Source organism: Denticeps clupeoides, unplaced genomic scaffold, assembly GCF_900700375.1.
Source record: "Denticeps clupeoides unplaced genomic scaffold, fDenClu1.1, whole genome shotgun sequence".
NCBI lineage: Eukaryota > Metazoa > Chordata > Actinopteri > Clupeiformes > Denticipitidae > Denticeps > Denticeps clupeoides.
In genome coordinates, this window is record NW_021630087.1 from 304,585 (window position 1) to 313,720 (window position 9,136).

At 40.7% G+C, this 9,136-nt stretch overlaps 1 protein-coding gene across 3 annotated transcripts; it reads left to right on the forward strand.

Annotated features, from left to right (window-relative positions):
• Positions 1–200: 200 nt before the first annotated feature.
• amdhd2 (amidohydrolase domain containing 2) lies at positions 201–8,887 on the forward strand. Of its 3 annotated transcripts, XM_028968589.1 has the most exons (12): positions 252–346; positions 2,417–2,514; positions 2,627–2,763; positions 2,857–2,996; positions 4,192–4,246; positions 4,347–4,559; positions 4,692–4,780; positions 5,373–5,517; positions 8,073–8,180; positions 8,259–8,327; positions 8,393–8,494; positions 8,588–8,759. In XM_028968589.1, exons 1-12 carry the CDS (start codon positions 344–346, stop codon positions 8,659–8,661), a joined length of 1,233 nt encoding a protein of 410 aa, XP_028824422.1. In that variant the 5' UTR covers positions 252–343; the 3' UTR covers positions 8,662–8,759. The 3 variants fall into 3 exon arrangements, with proteins under 3 accessions (XP_028824421.1, XP_028824422.1, XP_028824420.1); XM_028968588.1 differs by lacking the exon at positions 252–346 and adding an exon at positions 201–251 and having other exon boundaries at positions 8,073–8,327; XM_028968587.1 differs by having other exon boundaries at positions 8,073–8,327; positions 8,588–8,887.
• The last annotated feature ends 249 nt before the right edge of the window (positions 8,888–9,136 follow it).

A 9,136-nucleotide genomic window follows, 5' to 3' on the forward strand; every position in this document is an offset into this window, starting at 1 on the left:
TGAAAAAGCAGCAAGCTCTCCAAAACACCCATTATGCACCTTCCTGTCTAAATCCAACTTCAGCTTACTACATGTTTTAAACAAATGTACTTACTATATATCCTAAAAAGGAAGGTTTGTAGCTTGGTGGATAATGACGTGAATAATGGCTGCGTGTGGCTCTGGCGCCCCCCAGCGGCTGCGTTACAGGTCAGCTGACTGCGTGGGGCTCACGTGATGTTCCACTTCCTATCTGCTCCTCTGACTGAGCGGTGAGTACAGCACTGCAGTGGTAATATACCTGCAGTTTACCCGCTTTTTTATGCATTAATCCGGCAAGGCATTTTATCACGCAGACGCTTGTATGGTTTGTACATTATGCAAATCTTCACTTTTTTTCTATTATTAACATCGCAGAGAAGTCAAATTAAAGTCACGTTTGCGCGCCCTGTTTTGTCCCCTTAGGCTAAATAATTGTACTTTTTGAGGGAGCTACTGTGTCTTTTATTTCGGTCCAGTGTGGATGAAATAAACTCGAAATAAACTGAATTGGATTAGAAGAATTCGGTCCTGTCAGGAGATAGGTCAAAGTCAAATGTTCGCTGTAATAAAACCGTGATCATTTGTGTTATAAAGATATGTTCCATGCGTTTTATGTTGTTATGGTTACCTGAGGAACGTTCTAATGCAATGTAATATTACCATGTTGATATAAAAAGCTTACAGTTTGAAGACGCCGCCTCGTGTGGAGCGCTTTGCTTAAAGTATTCAGATTAACAGTTATGTAAACTGAGAATTTAAAAACAGACTTTTGATGGGAAGCTGAGACAATTAAGCTTCTTTGTGATATTGCCTGCATAGCTGTGAAAGTTGATATTGTGTTCTAAATCTTGCTCAGGGACACAATGGTAGTAAGTGGGATTTGAACCTGGGTCTTCTGGTTCATAGGCGAGTGTGTTACCCACTAGGCTACTACCAGCCCAAGCTCCATGAGCAGCAGAGCTTCACAAGACCTGGTCAACCAGAACAGTTTGTTGGATTCTGTCTCGAAATGTCCTCCATGGTTGAATCAGTGCCCAGAAGGCAGCACTAAAATAAAGACAATTTAAAAACCGTGTGGCAAGGCCCACAGCCTGCTAAAAGGATGGACGATGGAAAAGTGGCAGAAGGTGGATTTTTCAGATGAATCTTCTGTTGAATTACACCACAGTTGCCGCAATTATTGCAGGAGACCTACTGGAGGCTGCATGGATCCGAGATTCAGCCAGAAAACAGGTGGCAGAAAAATTCATGGTCTGGGGTTACATTCAGTATGGGGGTGTGCGAGAGATCTGCAGGGTGGAAGACGACATCAATAGTCTGAAATACCAAGAAATCTGAGCTACCTTTTATATTCCCAACCATAAAAGAGGCCAAATTCTGCTGCAGGATGGTGCGCCATCACATACTTCCATCTCCACATCAAAGTTCCTCAAGGTGAAGAAGATCAAGATGCTCCAGGATTGACCAGCCCAGTCACCAGACATGAACATCATTGAGCATGTGTGGGGTAGGATGAAAGAGGAAGCATGGAAGACGAAACCAAAGAATATTGATGAACTCTGGGAGGCATGCAAGACTCCTTTCTTTGCTGTTCCTGATGACTTCATCAATAAATTGTATGAATCCTTGCCAACCACATGGATGCAGTCCTTCCTGCTCATGGAAGTCATACAAGATATTAAATTTGGATTTCACAGCACCACTACTTAATTTGCTGACATTTTTGTATTTGCAATAAATTTGTTCAAATACTGTATAGGCGACAAAACTTGACCTTTCCGTCTTGCGTTTTACATAAGTGACAAGACTTTTGTCAGGGACTGTAGGTGGAGGTTCAAGGTGGAAGCAACATAAAATGGGGAGACCACACTGAATGCAACTTAAAAGCAAGTAAATGAGGACACTCTCCTCTAGCAAAGAGGACTAGCACTAAGGAAACAGATGTGCCAGGCTCAGGCAGGAAGGAATGGACAGTATCAAGAGAGCCCTTTAGGAAAATAACTGCTTTAGGAATTGCTGACCCCTGCTGGACATCTGAGAAAAATACAGAACACACAGGGTGGAGCGCAGATGCTTGATGGGACATAACAGTGTTCAGTCGTGTCAGATCACTGGGTTCTGACATATGGGCTGATCTGTTTCTGTTCTATATGTGTTTTCTCATTGGAATGGTTCAATTATGTACATATTCTTCTACTGCAACATATCTTATTGTTGTCAGAGATAACTTATGCTGACTACTTTTAATAAAATACTTTCATTAGGTCATTGCATTTATGAATGCTGTCCAGTCCTTGGCCAAATGTCTTATAGCTAATCTCTGCATTCAGCAAAAAAAAAAACTGACCAGCTACCAACCCACATATATGATCAGTCCTTGATTCAACCTTTGCAGGTCTGTATAGGAGAGATGCCATCCAATAAAAGTGTTTCAGATGAACCTATCACCCAATTCATCAACTGCAGGATCCTCAGACACCACAAGCTTCAGAGGTATAAACACGACTAGTCATTTAGTGATTTATGTGTTATTTGATGTTTATACTGCATTGTTTGCAATAGAGTACAATCGATATTTGGTGGTTTTATGTGTCTGCTCTCACAGGGAGGATTTATGGGTCAGAGGCGGCAAGATTCTTGACCCCGAAAAGCTCTTTTTTGATGAGGAAGGATTTGCCGACTACCGAATTGACTGTGAAAACAGAATAATTGCCCCAGGGTTCATAGATGTACAGATTAATGGTTAGACATTCACAAAGAACTGTATTATGTGGGCATATGGCTAAACAGATGGAAATATAGATTCATACTGTACCTTTGTGTGTGCTTTCTCAGGTGGATATGGTATAGACTTCTCCCAGGCCAGTGATGATTACTCTCTTGGCATTGCCATGGTTGCCAAAAAACTACTTCAACATGGTGTCACTTCCTTCTGCCCCACAATTGTAACTTCTCCTCCTGCCATCTACCAACAGGTACCAATGCATTACAGTCATATACATACATGGTTTATTGTTATGTCCTGGTATAGGTCAGGAACGTGAACAATTAGAAAGAGGAAACGTCACAACCGTTGGAACGAAGTGATTTTTAATAAAACAAAACAATACAAGTCACGCCTTGCCACACAGTCAGGCCACGAAAAGCACCGGGTAGACGAAATGGGAACAGGGCATCTGTCCTGCGTATTTTCCCTTTCTCCTTCTCTCCCCCTCTTTCCTTTGTCGTCTCCCTCTCTCCTCCTTCTCCTCTTCTCTCGTCGCAGCACGCCGTCTTTAACTGCCTCACTGCGACTGGTCTGGGAGGAGTTCCGAAAATTACAGGCTCCTCCTACAAAAAGGAAAAAACACCAACAAGACAGAACATACAAACCACACATCACATGATCATGGGACGTAACATTATAGATCCTACAAACAGTGGCAGCCATATTCTCTCTGGCGGTATTTCAGAGGTTTCATAAACAGAGATCACATTTGTGATGTCCAATTTTAATGTCCAACTAGATAGACATCTAATGTGAGGCTGGTTGCATGAACATCGGAGAGAGTTACTTTACTTTACTCTTCCTTTTCCATCTCCATTCATCAATTTTTTGATTTCTCCTAAAAACAACTATACAACAGAAATATACACAAAATATGCGTTACATATTTCCACATAACATTTACATATAAATCGTAAATGAACACACACATGTCCAATGTCGCATTAGCATGCGCTAGCATTATTCAGGTTCACACTAACATGCTGCAAAGTTATTGTCTGTCTATTACACAAATAACTACTAACACTTTAATCTTACAAGCAAGGCCTTTTACTGGGCAAGAACGACTTGGGAAACTATTGAGCACTTAATACAATCGTATGATAGGAACAGTCCAAAACAACTCGCTTTCATTCTATGTGTGTCCAACAAGACCTTGCTGGAAGTTTCACTAACAGGTTCACCAAAAGATGGCTCTAACCTTTTAAACCTTTTAAGCTTTGGGTGCCGTGACTGATGCTGAATGCAAAATAAGTCTTTGAAGTTAGTGTTTTGAAATCTGTTGACAAATTGTACTGCTTATTAATGCAAGACGAATACATAGATTCCAGTGTTCCAATACATTTTTGATTCTGTAATGAGTACAACCAAGGGTAAGTGAAAATGTATCCACTGTTCTCCAGGTTCTCCCACAGATCAGAGTTCAGAATGGGGGTCCAGATGGTGCAGGAATTTTAGGTAAGACATTCATTTACAGTAGCACCCCTCCACTCACTTATGTTTTCTTCCATTTACAGTATGCCTGCAGTATTTAGAATCATCTATTTGTTCCTATTAGGTGTTCATTTAGAAGGTCCATTTATCAGTAAGGAGAAGAAAGGTGCTCACCCTCCACAGTTTATTCGGTCCTTTAACATTGGAGCCATTGCTGACCTGTTGGAGATCTATGGCCAGCTGGATAATGTAACAATGGTAACATTGGCCCCCGAGTTGCCCAACAGTGGGCCAGTAATCCAAGAGCTGGCAAGGAGAGGAATCATTGTGTCTCTGGGTGGGTATACAGAACAAACAGAGAAGAATACTCCAATACCATCCTCTGAATGGATGGGCCTTCTCATTTAATTCAAAATATGTTACTGATTACGTGATCAGTAATATTATGGGTCAATTATCTCCTGTGTAGGGCACTCAGTAGCCAATTTATCACAGGCAGAGGCAGCAGTGCTACAGGGATCTACTTTCATCACTCACCTATTCAATGCTATGTTGCCGGTAAGCATTACCATAAGTATGTGGAAATCCATTTCAGCATTTATTCCATATACTTGACATAAGGTATCTCTTGATATGAGATATAACTATGAGAGAGATATTGAAATATGATTTTTGCAGCAACTAGTGGCAACTATTTTTGTTCAGTACTCAAGCCAGGTACTAGAGTAAAAGTTAGCCCTAACCCTAACTTCAACAAAAGTCCTTCCTTTAAATTTTCTGTTGAGTAGAGGTGTTTAAAACTAAATGTACAGTGATTTATTATGCTTCTAATGTCCTATTATATATATTTGAACAAAATACTGTAATTCTTGTTACAATCATATATTTTTTCTTGTAACAGAATGTCTTTAATTTGCCTAACATTCATTGTAATGATCATAAGCACAAATTTTGGCAAACCGTTGTTGCTCATTTGGCTTTCCATAAGCTTGTCCTCTGAAAGACTAGTGGAAAAGATTTTCTAGAATGAGTTTTTGTTCCACTGGTACAGCAAAATGACAACATTTTGTCTACTATAAAGGATATGGAATAAATGCTTCAAATTTACATTTTTTAGTTAGTAGTTATGTAATCTGTTCCTTCTTCCCAGTTCCACCATCGAGACCCTGGCATTGTTGGATTGTTAACCAGTGAAAAGGTTCCTGCACAAAATAGGATTTTTTATGGGATGATTGCTGATGGAATACACACACACCCTGCAGCCCTACGCATTGCACACAGAGCACACCCAAAAGGTACACAAGCAAGTAAACACTCTCATACACAATTATACACTATTATTCTATTGCATTATTTATATCTATTTATACATGCACAAATAATGGGGCACATTTTGTATTGTGGCACAGTTAGTAGACATGTTAGTAGACTAACATGTCCTAGTCTACAAATTCAAAGCAGTCTCCACCACCCCAAGTTCTGCCTGTGCTTGCGAGTAATGGAAGTGAAGTGTAATTGCAAAACACTGCAGCACAGCACACGGTGCACAGAAAAAAATGGGTCTTCTGCAATTAACCCATCACCTTTATAAGAAGTGGGCAGCAACCATGGTGAGCAGTGTGTGGGGTCGATGCTTTACTTAGCGGCACCTTTGCTTTTCAGGATTCCAACCCACAACCTTCTGATTACGGGTGCGCTTCCCTACCCGCCAGGCCACCACTGTTAACCAAAAATCGAACCGATCTGCCCTTAAATCGAGAAGCCCTCTGGCTGGACTGCAAAGTCTGGCATGTTTGTGAGCCTTGTGTCATTAAAGTCCTCTTCTGAAAATGTCCCGTGTTTTCCTGGACTGGATGTTAGTCTGGAAAATGCTGGACATTGGAGAACTCCACACAGTCCACCACATTTTGTTCTCACTTCCCTGTCTCTTGTGGTGTGTCTTTCTTCACTAGTAGTAATAGACAACCAGGATCCTTTTCACACAAAATACAGATGAAAAACAAAACAATATATGAGGGCACAGAGATCATTTTTCCTGCCCGTTTCCTGGATTGGTGGGCAGGCGGCACCAGTGATTTGTTCTGCAGTTCTTACAGTCGGTTTAACAGTTAGAACCATGGAATTGCAATCATTTATGTAGTGGGAGAAGAGCATTGGAGAGAGAGGACACACCAGTGCTAAGAGTCTGGGAATCAAGTTATCTGAATGATTACAAAATTCACAAATGGGATATTTTTTCACAGAACACCTTCAAATTGTATATTTTTGGTTAATATTCTGTCTATTTATATGAAACTACTACTACTACTAAACTTAAATCCAGCAGAGAATCAAACAATTATTCCTTTCACTCTATAATCTTCGCGCACCATATTCTCTCACACATGACATGTTTTCAGGGAATGTCTTACATACAGTGGGTTGCAAAAGTATTCGGCCCAGTTGAACTTTTCCACATTTTGTCACATTACAGCCACAAACATGAATTTATTTTATTGGAATTCCATGTGAAAGACCAATACAAAGTGGTGTACACTTGGAACGAAAATCATACACGATTCCAAACATTTTTTACAAATAAGTAACTGAAAAGTGGGGTGCGCATATTTATTCAGCCCCCTGAGTCAATACTTTGTAGAACCACCTTTTGCTGCAATTACAGCTGCCAGTCTTTTAGGGTATGTCTCTACCAGCTTTGCACATCTAGAGACTGAAATTCTTGCCCATTCATCGTTGCAAAACAGCTCCAGATCAGTCAGATTAGATGGACAGCGTTTGTGAACAGCGGTTTTCCGATCCTGGCACAGACTCTCGATTGGATTTAGATCTGGACTTTGAATGGGCCATTCTAACACATGGATACATTTTGTTTTAAACCATTCCATTGTTGCCCTGGCTTTATATTTAGGGTCATTGTCCTGCTGGAAGGTGAACCACTCCCCCAGTCTCAAGTCTTTTGCAGACTCCAAGAGTTTTTATTCCAAGATTGCCCTGTATTTGGCTCCATCCAGCTTCCCATCAACTCTTACCAGCTTCCCTGTCCCTGCTGAAGAGAAGCACCCCCAGAGCATGATGCTGCCACCACCATATTTGACAGTGGTGATGGTGTGTTCAGAGTGATGTGCGGTGTTAGTTTTCCGCCACACATGGCGTTTTGCATTTTGGCCAAAAAGTTCCATTTTGCTCTCATCTGACCAGAGCACCTTCTTCCACATGTTCGCTGTGTCCCCAACATGGCTTGTGGCAAACTGCCCACGGGACTTCTTCTGGTTTTCTTTTAACAATTGCTTTCTACTTGCCACTCTTCCATAAAGGCCAGCTTTGTGCAGTGCACGACTAATAGTTGTCCTATGGACAGAATCGCCCACCTGAGCTGTAGATCTCTGCAGCTTGTTCAGAGTCACCATGGGCCTCTTGGCTGCATTTCTGATCAGCGCTGTCCTTGTTCGGCCTGTGAGTTTAGGTGGACGGCCTTGTCTTGGTAGGTTTACAGTTGTGCCATACTCCTTCCATTTCTGAATGATCGCTTGAACAGTGCTCTGTGGGATGTTCAAGGCCTGGGAAATGTTTTTGTAACTTAAGCTTGCTTTTGTTGTGTGTAATAATTTTGAAACTTATTCCAAATAAATTATTTTTGGGGGAAAAATACTGTTCTGATTGGAAGGTTTGTTTCAATAACATTTGAATTATTCTCTAATGGTTGATGACCTGAAAGTTATTCTGATAGTCATTTGCATTGACTATTTAGGGAAATATCATTAGGCAGTATATCATAATGCAGTAAATGTTCAGATGCACATATGGAATGAGCGCATAAACTAGCTTATGGTATTTTTGTGCATGTGGTCAGGTTTGGTCTTGGTAACTGATGCTGTTCCAGCAATGGGGCTTCCTGCTGGTTGTCACAGTCTTGGGCAACAGGAAATACATATTGATGGTCTACATGCCTACGTTGCAGGTGTGTACATTCTTTCTCTTGGTGAACATGAATCATGTCATGAACTGATTCTCATCCTAATGAAAACCTTTGATCCAGGCACTACAACTCTGAGTGGAAGTATTGCTACTATGGATATGTGTGTAAGACACTTCAGGGATGCCTCAGGTAAGCATCTTGCAGACGTACAGGGCATTGTAATGATAATGTGATCCATCATCTCTTGTGCGTAGGCTGCTCTGAGGAGGCTGCACTGGAAGCGGCTTCACTTCATCCTGCAGAGTTGCTGAATTTAACTCATTGCAAGGGGACGCTAGATTATGGCTCAGATGCAGGTCTGTGTATATGCACACTGTACATGTGTTTTTGTTATATACCAATGGATGATTAATGGATGGTTTCTTTTGTGATTTGGGATTTGTTTATAGATTTTGTTGTATTGGACGAGTCTTTCACAGTCAGAGAGACTTACATTGCTGGCCAGCAGGTGTGGAAGAAATGATGCTACAGCACAGGACAACAAGATAGCAAGCAGACATGTACAGACTTCCAGTGAGGCATGAATAATAAAAAATAAATAAACTTATTTTTTCAGTTTAATTATTTGTTCTAAGAATCTCTTTTTACTATTTGATTTATCTGTGTATTATCACATATTAATGGATCCTGTTAAAAAGCTTCAGTACAGGTTTGATGGAAAAATAAAAAAAAAAGCCTTCTTTCATTCACTCGGAGCAGAACCATTCCTTTAAGTCTTTTCCAAAAGAGAAAACTGTTCTAGATGGTACAAAGTATTCCCCAAGGAGAATTATTATTATACTACTCTAATCATATCCATATAAAGTGGGGGGGGGAATTATTTGATCCCCTGCTGATTTTGTAAGTTTGCCCACTTAAGCCAGAAGTAAACTTGCTGTGAGCTATGTATGCGTATCCGTACACAGTTGTTAACATTTGTGCTGATATACATGTGTCCG